Consider the following 15,832-nt stretch of genomic DNA (forward strand, 5'->3'; position numbering starts at 1 on the left):
CTCAAGAATCACCGGGTACCTTGTCCCAGCCATTCTTAGAAAATCTGGGAGCACCAGATTTTTTGCTGATTGAGTCCCCAGGCTCAAAACAGCTCTTGACATTAATGGTTTGGGTCCGCTGCCACCCAGACCCCAGCGGATAGTCTCCTAACTAAGATACCTACTGCAATGGTATTTCCTGTGCATGAACTTGAATTCGTCGATCTCTACAAAATTCATGTAAATATTTTGGAAGAAAATTCTGGAACGTTCCATGCATCCTCCGAAAATTTGATTTCACGTGACACCACATCCCTTCCTGGCAGAACATGGCGAGTAATAATAGGCAACAGTGTTGCTGCACTTCTGTTTTCCACAGGAACTAAACACATCTCAAACTTTCCCATTCCACCATTCCAAGAACCTAGTGCCCTTCTCGACGACTACCGCAATGGTATTTCCTGTGCATAAACTTGAATTTGTCGATCTCTACATATTCCAGTGTTTCAGCAGCACATTGAAGAACCTGGTACACTGCCGGGACATGCCAGCAGTGTACCACTAACCGCTGGCAATGTCCTGTTCGATTTTTTTTCTTTTCCTTCCCCTGTGTTACGGGAGGATGGAGTTCTTCCGTTTTATCCGGAATGTCTTCCCTCCCTCCCGCAGCCCATTCTGATGCCAGTTCGCGAAAACGCTGGCCAGTATGGGCCCGAACAAGTCTGGCATACTTTTATATAGTTTGTAGGGTAAACCATCAAGTCCCGGCGCCTTAAATCTGCCACAGTCAGTTATGGCCTCAGTCACCTCCTCAGGCGTGATTGACCCTTCACAGCTCTCCACATCCTGCTCCGAGAGGCACGGCAGCCCGGCAAGGAGGTCCGTAAGGTCCACCCTCTCATCCAGTCCACCATCACCCTCGAAAAGCTGGGCGAAGTGCTCCTGAAAAGTCCGACACATCTCCTCGGATTCGTTTACCAAATCGCCCTTCTTGTTCATCACAGACTTAATTGTGGAATCGTTTCCACCTTGGCGACCCTCTACCATTACTGCTAGTCGTTTGTCGCCGATTTCTATCACTTCAGTGAATTCTTCTAAAGTGGCTGGTTCGGCCTGTAATGTAATCGTTACTTTTTGGCCGATCCAGAATTTCACCTCTTCCACCACTGCGTTAATGATATTCAGTTTTGCCCTGAGGCCCAAAGTCACGGCCGCACCAGCTTCTCAGGCTCTATCTTGGGCGGAACCTTCGTTATTGTGATTTTCGAGGTCCTCCTGCCCATATATATGGGCAAAAGAAGTACCTCGTCCGACTTTAAGGGTTCCACTGAGTAGAGCCTTGCTTCCTCCACCGTGCCAAACCTCACTTCGACTGTGGCAAACCTCCTTCCTCTGGTAATAAATTTTACTTTATCCCATATGGGACTGAGACATTTTTCTATTTGATTCTCTGTTGAGAATCCAACCTTTTTTTCCTTGACGTTGAACGTTTTGAAGATTACCGTCCTCCGTTTAACGTCCTCCTGCGACTCCTTGGATTGCTCCACCTTGGTTTCGGATCCAGTTCTCGTGATATTTTTGGTCTAACATGTCTAGATTTTCTAAGTTTATCTCCTTCCTTTTCCCTCCAGCTGCTGCTGCAAAGTTCAGTTTCTTCTTTGCGCCACCCACCTCAAGGCTTGGTGCCTCTATGCATCTCCTTGCTATCGGCTTTTTCTGTTTGTTTTGTATATCCGAGTCCGAGTCCGACGACAATCTCAGCTCTCGGAACTTTTCCATTCCGACCGTTGTCTTCCTCTCTGGGCTAGCCATTATTTGGCCACCCTGACGGGCAAAATTGCTCCTATGGCGGAGACAATAACACCAGCAATAATTCAAACGGCAATCGAAAAATTAACAGAAATACTTAATTAACAGAAAAAATAATCAAAGCTCGAACAATAACCAACTGCACGCAACAACAAAAGACAATCCGACTGTGTCGGCAGATGTGGAGGGTCGCTACCCTCCTCTGCTGTCTCTACATTCTTATGGTTGCTCACCTTTTTCTTTTCGTGGAGGCAACTTAACCTCTGCTCCTCTTTTCCCCCCTTCCTTTCAAGGCTGCGGGAGCAGGAGGGGACACTACCCTCCTCCACCGCCTGTACATTCTTTCTTTTTCTTTTCGTGGAGGCAATTTCCTCCACGACTTCCACCGTTTCCCCCTCCAATGAGGGGGGAGCAGGCACTTTTTCTTTTTTATGCTCCAGGGCCTTACCATAACCCTTGGTACAGTTCTTCCTGATATGGCCAGGCTCCAGGCACAGGTGACACTTGGGGGGGGAGGCGTCCCTCAAGTATCACCGGGTACCTGCACCCGGCCATTTTTAGGAAGTCCAGGAATGTCATATCTCCCACGGCCACCAAGGTCCACAGGATCAAAGTTGCCTTTGACCCCTCCCAGTCAACCGCAGGAGCAACATGCACACTCAATAGCCTGGCCCTGCTATACCCCAGGCCTTGCCGGATGGTATCTTAGATCCATCCCGCCTCCTTGCCCAGGGGCAGTCCGCACACCCAGGCTCTTCTTATCTTCCTCCCACAATAAGTGGGGGGGAACAAAATTTCTTTCCCCTCAAGGGGATTTCCCGCAAATGTACTTGCTTCCTCGGGGGTACCAAACAGCAACCAGACCATTGCAAATTTGGACCCCCGAAAAATAAATTTTACAGTTGGAAGGTATTCTGCCAACTCTTTCTCTATGGTGTCCTTATTATATTGAACGATGGCGTCAAGCGACCTAGAATAGGTCCTCAACACCACCGTTCTATTGTTTAAGTCTTTTAACCACTCCTTGGGCGGGACAACCTCCCACTCCAAGGCAGTGGCTTCATTTTTTATTACCATGTGTAAAAAAAAGAAGCCAACTAGCTGCGCAAGTGCAGAAGCAAGCTTCTTTATTTCATTAAATTGGCCATATAGGCCATACAAAGAGAAGCTTGTGGGCTGGACATGGACAAGATGAGATGAAATGAAACAAAATGAGAGGGATGTCGGCGCCCACCGACCGACAAACCCTCAAATACAAATCCTCCTTGTCAGGGCCTCCAAGCAAAGTGACTTGCCGCCTGCAGACAACTCTGCATCGACAAGTCGGGGCCTGCAAAGAGGAAAGCAAATTCTTCCTTGTCAAAGGTCGCTGTGACCTTTGACAAAATTTTATCATTTACTACCTCTGCAGCCGCCTGCGGAGGCCATATCGGGCTACTTAAGCAGACCGAGTACACACATTCTTGGTCACGTCCCTCAAATACCACCGGGTACCTGTACCCGGCCATTTTTAGGAAGTCCAGGAATGTCATATCTCCCATGGCCACCAGGGTCCACAGGGTCAAAGTTGCCTTTGACCCCTCACACTCAATAGCCTCGGCCCGCTATCCCCCAGGCCTCGCCAGATGGTCTTCTCAATCCATCCCACCTCCGTGCCCGGGGGCAGCCCGCACACCCAGGCTCTTCTTATCTTCCTCCCAAAATATGTGGGGAGGAACAAAATTTCTTCTCCCTCAAGGAGCTCGCTGGCAAATCTGCCAGCTTCCTCGGGGGTACCAAACAGCAACCAGACCGTTGCAAATTTGGTCCCCTGTGAAATAAATTTTATAGTTGGCAGGTAGTCTGCCAACTTTTTCTCTATTACACTCTTGTCGAAGAGGGCGATGGCACCACACGACCTAGAATAGGTCCATAGTACCACCGTCCTCTTCTCAAGATCCTACCACTCCAAAGCAGCGGCAAAAAAAAGTCTTAAGAGTTCCCCAAAAAGTCCAAAGGTCAAAGAGAATGTAAAAAGGTACATGTGGTGCGTGCAGCAGGTCCTCCTTTTCTCCCGCAGCCGTCGGGTCCTTCGGTGGGCTGCCCACCTTTCGTTTTTTCGAGTAGGTGGAAACCTCCTCGTCATCCTCCTCCTTCTCTCCCTCCATTGAGGGAGCAGGGAGAGATTCCACTATTAACTGCTCCAGGATCCTATTTTGGTCCTTGGGGCAGTTTTTCTTAATGTGGTTGGTCTCCAGGCACAGGTGATACTTGGGGGGGGGGCGTCCCTCGAGCATCACCAGATACCTAGACCCGGCCATCCTCAAAAAATTTGAAAAAGCCAGACTTTCAGCTGATTGGGTCCATAGGGCCAAAACAGCATTTGACCCCTCCGAATCCGGCACAGGCAAAATTTTCACGTTAAGCTACCACTCAGACCCCGGCAAATAGAGTCCTCTATCCACTCGGGCTCAACTCCGGGTGGCAAACCGCAGATCCAAGCTTTCAATAATTTCTTTCCACAGTAGCTTGGACGAAACATTATTTCCTTACCCTCGAGGGGCCGGCTTGCAAAATCGCAAGCTTCTTGGTGGAAGTCAAATAGCAACCAGACCATTGCATACTTGACTCCCCATGAAATGAATTTAATTGCTGGTATGTACTCTGCCAGCTCTTTCAAAATTGAGGCCTTCGGGAAGACGGTTATGGTGTCGAGCGACTTTGAATAATTCCTCAACACCACGGTCTCCCTTTTGAACTCTTTCATCCATTTTTTGGGAGGTGTTAAATCCCACTCAAGTAATTCCTTCACCATTTAAAAAAGTTCAAAAATAGAAAAATGAGGAAAGACACAACAGAAGGGAAGAGAAAAATAAAATAACAGTTCAATAAAGTTTTTGTTCCAAACCAAATGATAGACACGAAGAAGAGTTCAAATGATAGCAAAGAAAACAATTTTCGGCCGAAAGGTACTCCTGGCCTTTGTATATCCACAGAAAATAAAATTTTCAATAATTTTCTTTTTTTCTTTGGCCAAAGGGTACTCCTGGCCTTTGTATAATCCACAGAAATTTTCAAAAATCAATTTCTCACAATTATGTGAGAGAACACACACGTCTCCACCGCAAGGCAGACAAAAAGCTCCAAATCCAATAAGGACTCCTTGCTAGTACAAAAAAAATAAACCTACAAGCAACAAATCCTACTGGACTCAATGAGCAAAAAGTCTTACCTTACAGTAGAGTGTCTTTTAATTTTCGTCCGCTGCACACCAGCGTGACGACTTCAATTCAATTTTGGCCAGCTGTAAACCAGCGTGGCGACTTCAACTGTACAGAGAAGAAGAACTGAACAACCGGAACTGGAAGCAAGCTTCTTACCACACAGCCACGCTTGCACCAATACAATATATTTTAATTCGTGTTCATCAGTGAGGGAGGAGGTCTTTGTTCAACCCCTCTTTGCGTCCCCTTTCTCTCTTATGTGCCCCTTCTTCCCACATTTAAAACAACGTGGACATCTTCCTTCAACGTAAACGACATAGCTCGTCCATGCGTCGTGTCAGCACATCTATTTAGTCTGATATAGTGTCATGTGACAGAGAAGACGCTGAAACAGGCTGTCAAAACGACAGTGAAATGATTCACAAACAGTAGTGTATAAAAACCTGGGCGAGTTGCTGTGTACGTCTGTTGGCTTGCATGTTCGTTTTATGTTCAGGGGTCACCAATTGTAACAGGATGAAAGGTCTGATAGTAGTAGATCTACCACTACTTGTAATAGTTCCACTTTCACTACCATTAAGAACAAAATATTTGGATATATTGCCTATTCCCTTTTACTCTTTTCAGTCATTTTACGAAGAGGCACGTCTGCGGAGTTCCCGCTTAATTCACTTAAGCGACATAGCTCATCCATGCGTCGTCTCAGAACATCTATTTAGTCTGATATAGTGTCATGTGACAGAAGAGGCTGAAACAGGCTGTCAAAGGGATCTCAGTACAAACGCACACGCCACACGACGTTGGCTGGCCAGAAAATTCCAAAATTTTATCTGCCATCGTGGCAATTTGGTCCACAGTGTTGTGGCCAAAATTGTCTGAAGATTGGTAGGCAACCCAGAGAAGAATATTTTACGCAGCAGAGGCGCGTCTGCGGAGTTCCCGCTTAATTTGTGCAAGTGACTCAAGAATTGTGACGGGGTCCTGTCCCCTGGCTGCTCTTCTGCCATTAGCTCGTTGAACTTACTTTCTTCCGACCGCGTGTTGTGACGAATTTCTGCCTTGACAGTCGCATAGGTGGTGTTGTGCTAGGATCTGAAATGAGATCTATAACATAACAGTGCAATGCTGGAAAACGTGTTTCTTCCTGCTTGTTGAGTCTTCATTCGTATTCGGTTCAGCCAAATTATGAAGACAGTAATAGCAACAGTGAAGAGACATCAATATATTGCTGGCATTGGTGGCGTGAGATGGTCTGGCCTGCAGCTTGTATAGTAGCTGTGAATACGACAGTGAAATGATTCACAAACAGTAGTGTATAAAAACCTGGGCGAGTTGCTGTGTACGTCTGTTGGCTTGCATGTTCGTTTTATGTTCAGGGGTCACCAATTGTAACAGGATGAAAGGTCTGATAGTAGATCTACCACTACTTGTAATAGTTCCACTTTCACTACCATGAAGAACAAAATATTTGGATATATTCCCTATTATAAAACTATAAGCAATTAATTAAACAGAAATTTTAGCAACAAAATCCTAAATTGGCCCCCAGCAGCCATTTCAACACTAGAAGCAGAGTACAGCTCTAGTGGAACCTGCGATTCTCTTTTACTCTTTTCAGTCATTTGACTGCGGCCATGCTGGAGCACCGCTTTTAGTCAAGCTAATAAGGAAGACTGTCCTTATTTACAAATCCTATCCACGGAGATAGGAAAATCTCGTATCCGCCAAAAAGGGCCGCGAGTTCATGCGGGTCGGAGAGCCTGGTTTCACTAATGGCTGCTAGATCCACGCTATGAAACCTCAGGTGACCCTGTTTCCAAGGTGACCCAAGGCCTCTCACATTTAAGCTACTGGTTCTGAGTTTTGCCATGTTTTAAAGGTTCAGAAGGAGAAAAAGGCTCTACTTACTGTTGTTGTTTGGTGGGGTGGCTCCCTTGTGCTTTTGCACAGGTGTTTCCACCAAGTTTTTATATAGTTTTTGGGAGAAATTTCTCCCTAGCGACACAATATCGTTAGGGAATTTCTCCTTGATTTCATTATATATAGTTTTGTTTATTTTTATTGTAAGAAAGTGTGCTGGTGGTATATTGTGCGTTTTTATAATAAAGTCTGGGTATTTAGTGTCTGTGTTTTCTTTTATGTATGATACAAGTTGTTCGTTTTTTGTGTTTATTGCTGTAACGGTGTTGGTGTGTGGCAGTATGGTAGTGAAAGTTTTGTTGTTGTTGGGAAGCTCTATAAGAAATCAGTGGAAATTTTACCGGTGAGTGTGTTAAATTATAAGGCACAAAAAGAGAATGACTCTCCCCAGACACAACAGAATTTTTTTTTTAATCCCTTTTTAGTGTTATTTGGCAGTCTAATTTTATGTTAGTCATCTATCTTGCACACTGCATCTAATTGTGCTTTTGCATAGGTGTTTCCACCAAGTTTTTATATAGTCTTGGGGAGAAATTTCTCCCTAGCGACCCGATATCGTTAGGGAATTTCTCCTTGATTTCATTATATATAGTTTATTTTTCTTGTAAGAATGTGTGCTGGTGGTGTGTTGTGCGTTGGTATAATGAAATCAGTAATTTTAGTGTCTGTGTTTTGTTTCAGGCGTGTGATAAGTTGTTCATTTTTTTGTGTTTATTGCTGTAACGGTGTGTGGCAGTGTGGTGGCGAAAGTGTTGTTGTTGTTGTTGTGAGTGCATGTTGTTGTTGTTGGGAAGCTCTGTGTGTTTGCACTTCCCCCTGTGTTTCTTTTGTTTTTTCCTTCGTTTTTTTTTTTCGGTGGCACTGTGTGCCACACCCCTTTCTCGCTATCAGTGCTCGCACAATCCAAGCTGATGTCGTCTGGAAAGGGTTCATTTGCAAGATGCAACAAAAAGTAAAAATAAGAAATAAGTGGAAATTTTACCGGACTCTCCCCAAACACATTTTTTTTCTTTCTATATTTCATATTTGGATTCGGTTTGCAAGATTCTTTATGTGAGTTTGTGTGTTGAAGCATATTCTGTTGTGTCTGGGGAGGGTCATTTTCCCTCTGTGCCTTATAAGGTTGCAAGACGCAACGAAAATTTTAGGAAAATAAAAATAAGAAGAAATTTTACCGGTGAGTGTGTTACATTATAAGGCACAAAAAGAAAATTACTCTCCCCAGACACAACAGAATTTTTTTTTTTAGTCCCTTTTTAGTGTTATTTTGGCAGTCTAATTTTGTGTTAGTCTTCTCTCTTGCACACTGCATCTAATTCCTCTTATGCCCACATTTTTCTCTCAGTATTCTACTGTTCTGTCACACATGTACACTTACTTGTACTTGAGGCAACATTCACCCCGGGGCGGGTTGAGTCGGCTTCTTCTACCACCCTCGAGGCATCTCCAACCATGGCAGCCCACACGCGACGGTCCTGTGCCAGTTCACTGGAGAGAGCGAGCCAGTCACGGTACCGTCGGCACAGGCCGACCACTTGTGGACCCGTGAGCACGGAGAGGCCCAGCTGCCCACCCGCGCGTTTCTGCCAGTTGGGAGAAAGACATCATGGCTCAGTTCACCCACCGGACGCCTACATGCATGGCCAAACCTCTGCAAGCGCCGTTGCGGAAGGACAGACAGAAGGGGCCGCAGAGACAGCCCCTTCCATCTGTACACTGAACAAGCAAAAAACAAGATAAGTCCCAAATGCTTATATGATGCCACAAACGTACACAAAAACCTTTGAACATCAGAGATTTGAGCCTGCAGTTTTTTTTTAATTTTGTTTTTTGTTTATGTGAATCTGATTTCGATAATGCACATTTTAAATATAAAAAAAATATAACACAAAATGTATTAATGCAGTTTTGTCTTTATTGTACAAATCAAAAATTTATTTACATACCGTAAATCCTTGAGTATAATACGCAGGGGATTTTTAGGGGGCTGTACTTCTGAAAAACCTAAACCTTGTGTATAATACACACCCCATCTCTAATTTGAGTCGTGCGTAATTAAGCCGGCAGCATCTAGTCAAACAAATGCTTCCGTGCATGCGTAATACAATAATGGTGATGTTCTTAACTGTTATATGGGAATGTAAATATGTTTGCAAATTGTTTTTGTTACATGTTATTCTGTGTTCTGAATACTTTTATTTTAATAAATGTTGCTTACTGCAAGTTATGGAGGATTCTTTTATGACTTCATTGCTTGCAGGCTTAGCTTAAAGTATTTTAGCACCTGATATCACAAAATGCGTCTGAATAAACATTGCCGGACAGCAAATAGAGACTTGGACATTGCTTAGAAAATATTTATCATTTTTAGCCTCAGATATAGTACACACTAGGGATTTTGACCTTTAAATTTCAGGGGGGAAATGCGGATTGTACTCGAGGATTTACGGTATATATTACTCAAAGTATTGATTTACAGTACATATTTTTTGAAATTATAATTGAAGATTTTTTTTTTTTTTGAAGCTGAATGATAACTTTACAGAAAATTTAAAAGAATTTTGGCCAACATTCTTATACATCCGTAGGTTCCTGGCATTTCTTACGACACTTACGTTTGAAGACACAAATTATAATAATGACGGCAATGACAAGAATGACGAGGCCAACAGACAAGGCAATGATGGTTGTTTTTGTATCTGCAATAAATAAGGTAAAAAAAGGGTTAAAGTGATCTAAATTTTATGTTAATTTATGTTCCAAATACCTGCTTAATAACGAAGAAGTTATTTTATTAAATTCTTTATTTTCCAAATTAATTGGAACAAAGGTAACACATAAATGCATGTGGCTTGGGTTGTCTTGGAAACAGGGCCATCTACTCAATGACCTCAGGTCACTAAGTGTTGATTTCGTGGCCATTTTTGGTAGATCCAAGATCTATTTATCTCCATGTCAACCAGGAATGCGAGGTGAAACTGCAGTGTTTTTCCAGAGGGGCCTATCTTCGTAGACCCTCAAGTTAAGTTGGTGATACTGGACATGAACAGTAGTGACGGGGGTGTCCTCAGACTGGTGGCTGTTTATGCTCTGACAGGAGCAAGACTGCCAGATTTCTTCAAATGTCTGGAGGTTTCCCTTGGAATGTCTCAACCTTTAATGTTAGTGGATGACTAAAACACTGTCTTAGAACCACATTTGGATTATGTGGGGCTAGCAGATAGAAGAGGGGGTGTTAATAGCCTCGCAAACCTGTTCAGATATTTTCAACTATCTGACAGAAACTGACTGGGTTTCCCAGATGTGCCAATGTAGAATTGGATGGATCGCATCGGGGTCACACAGATTGTATCTAGACAAGGTATCCTGTAGGGCAGTAGCTAAGGATAACATAAGTTGTCTACTTTTCAAACTAGTTGGCTACACAGACCACAAATCTGTCAGCCTAGATAGCTTAGAAGGCAGGGACCCAGTTATTGGGTCCCTGAACACATAACTCCTGATGTGCCAAGTTTCCAGAGACCAAATTAGAGAATTATTTAAACAGGTGTTGATGGGGGCAATTGTCATCTAGTGGGGGTTTGCCCTGAAAGGGACAATTAGTTATTGTGTCCACCGGGGGGGTTTGCACTGTTTGTCAGGTCTCAGCTAGAACCTCAGACAGTACTTTACACAATATGCATACAGGCCCAAGTAATGCTGACCTTTGTAATACATCTGGACTGTAGGGTATTTCTAAGGTTTTCAGATGCCTTTTTTTTTACAGATTGGTTGGTATTGAAGAAAGAATTAAGAATGAGGTTTCTGGCCACAAACGCTAAATGTAATAGGAAACCCACTTACCAGGTCTGAGAGTTGTATAACATCCACCACTAGTTGTAACAGTTTCTCTTTCACCACCTATAAGAACAAAAAATTTGGATATATTGCCTATTCTCTTTTACTCAGTCATTTTACGAAGCAGAGGCGCGTCTGCGGAGTCCCGCTTAATTTGTGCAAGTGACTCAAGAATTGTGACGGGGTCCTGTCCCCTGGCTGCTCATCTGCCATTAGCTCGTTGAACTTACTTTCTTCCGACCGCGTGTTGTGAGCTGGGTTTCCCAGATGTGCCAATGTAGAATTGGATGGATCGCATCGGGGTCACACAGATTGTATCTAGACAAGGTATCCTGTAGGGCAGTAGCTAAGGATAACATAAGTTGTCTACTTTTCAAACTAGTTGGCTACACAGACCACAAATCTGTCAGCCTAGATAGCTTAGAAGGCAGGGACCCAGTTATTGGGTCCCTGAACACATAACTCCTGATGTGCCAAGTTTCCAGAGACCAAATTAGAGAATTATTTAAACAGGTGTTGATGGGGGCAATTGCCATCTAGTGGGGGTTTGCCCTGAAAGGGACAATTAGTTACTGTGTCCACCGGGGGGTTTGCACTGTTTGTCAGGTCTCAGCTAGAACCTCAGACAGTACTTTACACAATATGCATACAGGCCCAAGTAATGCTGACCTTTGTAATACATCTGGACTGTAGGGTATTTCTAAGGTTTTCAGGTGCCTTTTTTTTTACAGATTGGTTGGTATTGAAGAAAGAATTAAGAATGAGGTTTCTGGCCACAAACGCTAAATGTAATAGGAAACCCACTTACCAGGTCTGAGAGTTGTATAAAATCCACCACTAGTTGTAACAGTTTCTCTTTCACCACCTATAAGAACAAAAATTTGGATATATTGCCTATTCTCTTTTACTCAGTCATTTTACGAAGCAGAGGCGCGTCTGCGGAGTCCCGCTTAATTTGTGCAAGTGACTCAAGAATTGTGACGGGGTCCTGTCCCCTGGCTGCTCATCTGCCATTAGCTCGTTGAACTTACTTTCTTCGACCGCGTGTTGTGAACTGGGTTTCCCAGATGTGCCAATGTAGAATTGGATGGATCGCATCGGGGTCACACAGATTGTATCTAGACAAGGTATCCTGTAGGGCAGTAGCTAAGGATAACATAAGTTGTCTACTTTTCAAACTAGTTGGCTACACAGACCACAAATCTGTCAGCCTAGATAGCTTAGAAGGCAGGGACCCAGTTATTGGGTCCCTGAACACATAACTCCTGATGTGCCAAGTTTCCAGAGACCAAATTAGAGAATTATTTAAACAGGTGTTGATGGGGGCAATTGTCAGCTAGTGGGGGTTTGCCCTGAAAGGGACAATTAGTTACTGTGTCCACCGGGGGGTTTGCACTGTTTGTCAGGTCTCAGCTAGAACCTCAGACAGTACTTTACACAATATGCATACAGGCCCAAGTAATGCTGACCTTTGTAATACATCTGGACTGTAGGGTATTTCTAAGGTTTTCAGATGCCTTTTTTTTTACAGATTGGTTGGTATTGAAGAAAGAATTAAGAATGAGGTTTCTGGCCACAAACGCTAAATGTAATAGGAAACCCACTTACCAGGTCTGAGAGCTGTATAAAATCCACCACTAGTTGTAACAGTTTCTATTTCACCACCTATAAGAACAAAAAATTTGGATATATTGCCTATTCTCTTTTACTCAGTCATTTTACGAAGCAGAGGCGCGTCTGCGGAGTCCCGCTTAATTTGTGCAAGTGACTCAAGAATTGTGACGGGGTCCTGTCCCCTGGCTGCTCATCTGCCATTAGCTCGTTGAACTTACTTTCTTCCGACCGCGTGTTGTGACGAATTTCTGCCTTGACAGTCGCATAGGTTGTGTTGTGCTAGGATCTGAAATGAGATCTATAACATAACAGTGCAATGCTGGAAAATGTGTTTCTTCCTGCTTGTTGAGTCTTCATTCGTATTCAGTTCAGCCAAATTATGAAGAGAGTAATAGCAACAGTGAAGAGACATCAATATATTGCTGGCATTGGTGGCGTGAGATGGTCTGGCCTGCAGGTTGTATAGTAGCTGTGAATACGACAGTGAAATGATTCACAAACAGTAGTGTATAAAAACCTGGGCAAGTTGCTGTGTACGTCTGTTGGCTTGCATGTTCGTTTTATGTTCAGGGGTCACCAATTGTAACAGGATGAAAGGTCTGATAGTAGTAGATCTACCACTTCTTGTAATAGTTCCACTTTCACTACCATGAAGAACAAAATATTTGGATATATTCCCTATTATAAAACTATAAGCAATTAATTAAACAGAAATTTTAGCAACAAAATCCTAAATTGGCCCCCAGCAGCCATTTCAACACTAGAAGCAGAGTACAGCTCTAGTGGAACCTGCGATTCTCTTTTACTCTTTTCAGTCATTTGACTGCGGCCATGCTGGAGCACCGCTTTTAGTCGAGCTAATCGACCCCAGGACTTATTCTTTGTACTTATTCTATTGGTCTCTTTTTGCTGAACCGCTAGGTTAAGGGGACGTAAACACACCAGCATTGGTTGTCAAGCGATATTGGTGGGGACAAACATAGACACACAAACATATATATATATATATACGACGGGCTTCTTTTCAGTTTCCGTCTACAAAATCCACTCACAAGGCTTTGATCGGCCTGAAGCTATAGTAGAAGACACTTGCCCAAGGTGCCACGCAGTGGGACTGAACCTGGAACCATGTGGTTGGTAAGCAAGCTACTTACCACACAGCCACTCCTGCACCTTATAGTATTATAAAACGATAAGCAATTAATTAAACAGAAATTTTAGCAACAAAATCCTAAATTGACTCCCAGCAGCCATTTCAACACTACAAGCAAAGTACAGCTCTAGTGGCCCCTCCGATTTGTATTTCTGGCTCTTGAACCTTCCTTAACCCTTTCGTTACTGTATTTTGAGATGCTGTGTTTCTTTCAATTACTTTAAATATAACAAAGAATTTAGTAAAATAACATCGTTATAATTAAGCTAGTGTTAGGAACATAAATTGTGACTAAGGCTTGGTGAAAGATTTTTATTCAGAACTTACGAAAACAAGACATTTATACTACAGAGCCAGAACCAGTTTCAGCCAGGTTGGTATCAAAAGGGTTAAGAATTGTTTCTCTATTATATATTTTAACCCTTTCATTACTGTATTTATTTTGAGATGCTCTGTGTTTCTTTCATTTACTTTAAATATAACAAAGAATTTAGTGAAATAACTTAGTCATCATTCAGCTAGTGTTAGGAACATAAATTGTGACAAAGATTTGGTGGAAGATTTTAATTAAAACCTTAAGAAAACAAGACATTTGTACTACAGAGCCAGAGCCGGTTTCAGCCGGGTTTGTAACGAAAATGTTAATGGTAAACTCCAAAGAAAGGTAACCCTGGGTGGATTCATATGGTCATTAAAAACCGTCCAAGGGTGGTTGTGCACATCTTTACATTTCCCCAGTCACCCCGCAAAGCCATTTAAAATTCAATAGAAGTGACTTTTTTGTGAAATTTCTATCCAAAACCCGATCAAAATGCCTGAAACTTGATACGCCAATGGAATGCCAGCTAGCTGTATGTGATTGGTCGGAGATTTGGACAGTACTCGCATGTATGTGCGTGTGCACGCAGCTGTATATGCATGCACTAGCACTATGACCCAGCGTTGCCACGTCATAGTGCTAGTATTTACTATTTCTGTTACAATAATTAAATAGTAATTATAGCCCAGGGACAACCAAAGTGAGTGGATTTGGTATAGAGGGATTGATAGAAAGAAGACGCCATTTTGAATACGTACAAACATACATTTTATATATATATATATATATATATATCAACAATCAAGGAACGGCCATGATAGGCCATTCACCCACTAGAAATAACAGCCAAAGCTTCAACCGCAAATAAAGATTAATTCTGTAAACAGGAGAAAATTTAAAAAACATTTACCCTGTAATTTCTTGTACGATGCACCGTTTCATCTGCTGTTTAATGGTAAACTAACCTGATTAAATTAAATCAAGCCAATCTTCCATAGGCCCTCAGATTCTTCAGCAAGAAATAGCCAAGTCGGAACAGATATTTTCACGAGGCATTTCCGACCCTGCCAAGGTAATATCTGACCTAAAATTTTCAAATCGTCGCACTCGCGCCAAATTTATCGGCAGCAAATAAATATAAGCCGTCGATTCCATTACGGAATTAACCAGAAAATTCATAATTAATCAATATAGGGTGGCAAAAAAATTTTGTAGAATTCTTTTTGCCACCAGCGGCCTAGTGGGAAAAAATTAAATAGTCATAGACCATTTTTAAGTTCAACATCAACAATCAAGGAACGGCCATGATAGGCCATTCATAAATATATATATATATATATTATATATACACACACACACACACATACATATATACACATATACACACATATATATACACACATATACATACACATATACATATACATACACACATACATATACATACACACATACATATATATACACATATACATATATCATCATCATCATCGTTTAGCGTCCGTTTTCCATGCTAGCATGGGTTGGACGGGTCAACTGGGGTCTGTGAAGCTGGAAAGCTTCGTCAGGCCCAGTCAGATCTGGCAGTGTTTCTACGGCTGGATGCCCTTCCTAACGCCAAATATATATACACATATATATACACATATACATATATACATACACATATATATACACATATACATACACATATACATACACATATATATACACATACACATATACATACACATATATATACACATACATATATATACACATATATATACACATATATATACACATACATATACACATATATACACATACATATATATACACATATATATACACATATATATACACATATATATACACATATACATACACATACATATATATACACATATACATACACATACATATATATACACATATACATACACATATACATATATATACACATATACATACACATATACATACACATATACATATATATACACACATACATACACA

General features: G+C 42.1%; 1 protein-coding gene across 3 annotated transcripts in view; it reads right to left on the bottom strand.

Annotated features, from left to right (window-relative positions):
- Window positions 1-8,806: 8,806 nt before the first annotated feature.
- Window positions 8,807-15,832, bottom strand: part of LOC115225335 — a 23,667-nt gene continuing 16,641 nt past the window's right edge. Inside the window, exons 4-7 of one of the 3 annotated variants that reach the window (XM_029796285.2) lie at window positions 12,357-12,413; window positions 11,557-11,613; window positions 10,755-10,811; window positions 8,807-9,610 (exon numbers count right to left, since the gene is read on the bottom strand). In XM_029796285.2, coding sequence (XP_029652145.1) covers window positions 9,486-9,610; window positions 10,755-10,811; window positions 11,557-11,613; window positions 12,357-12,413 — 296 coding nt within the window. In that variant the 3' untranslated portion in view covers window positions 8,807-9,485. The remainder of the gene's footprint in view (window positions 9,611-10,754; window positions 10,812-11,556; window positions 11,614-12,356; window positions 12,414-15,832) is intronic. The other 2 variants (XM_036514352.1, XM_036514353.1) reach the window with 2 other exon arrangements.

Source organism: Octopus sinensis, linkage group LG27 (genome assembly GCF_006345805.1).
Source record: "Octopus sinensis linkage group LG27, ASM634580v1, whole genome shotgun sequence".
NCBI lineage: Eukaryota > Metazoa > Mollusca > Cephalopoda > Octopoda > Octopodidae > Octopus > Octopus sinensis.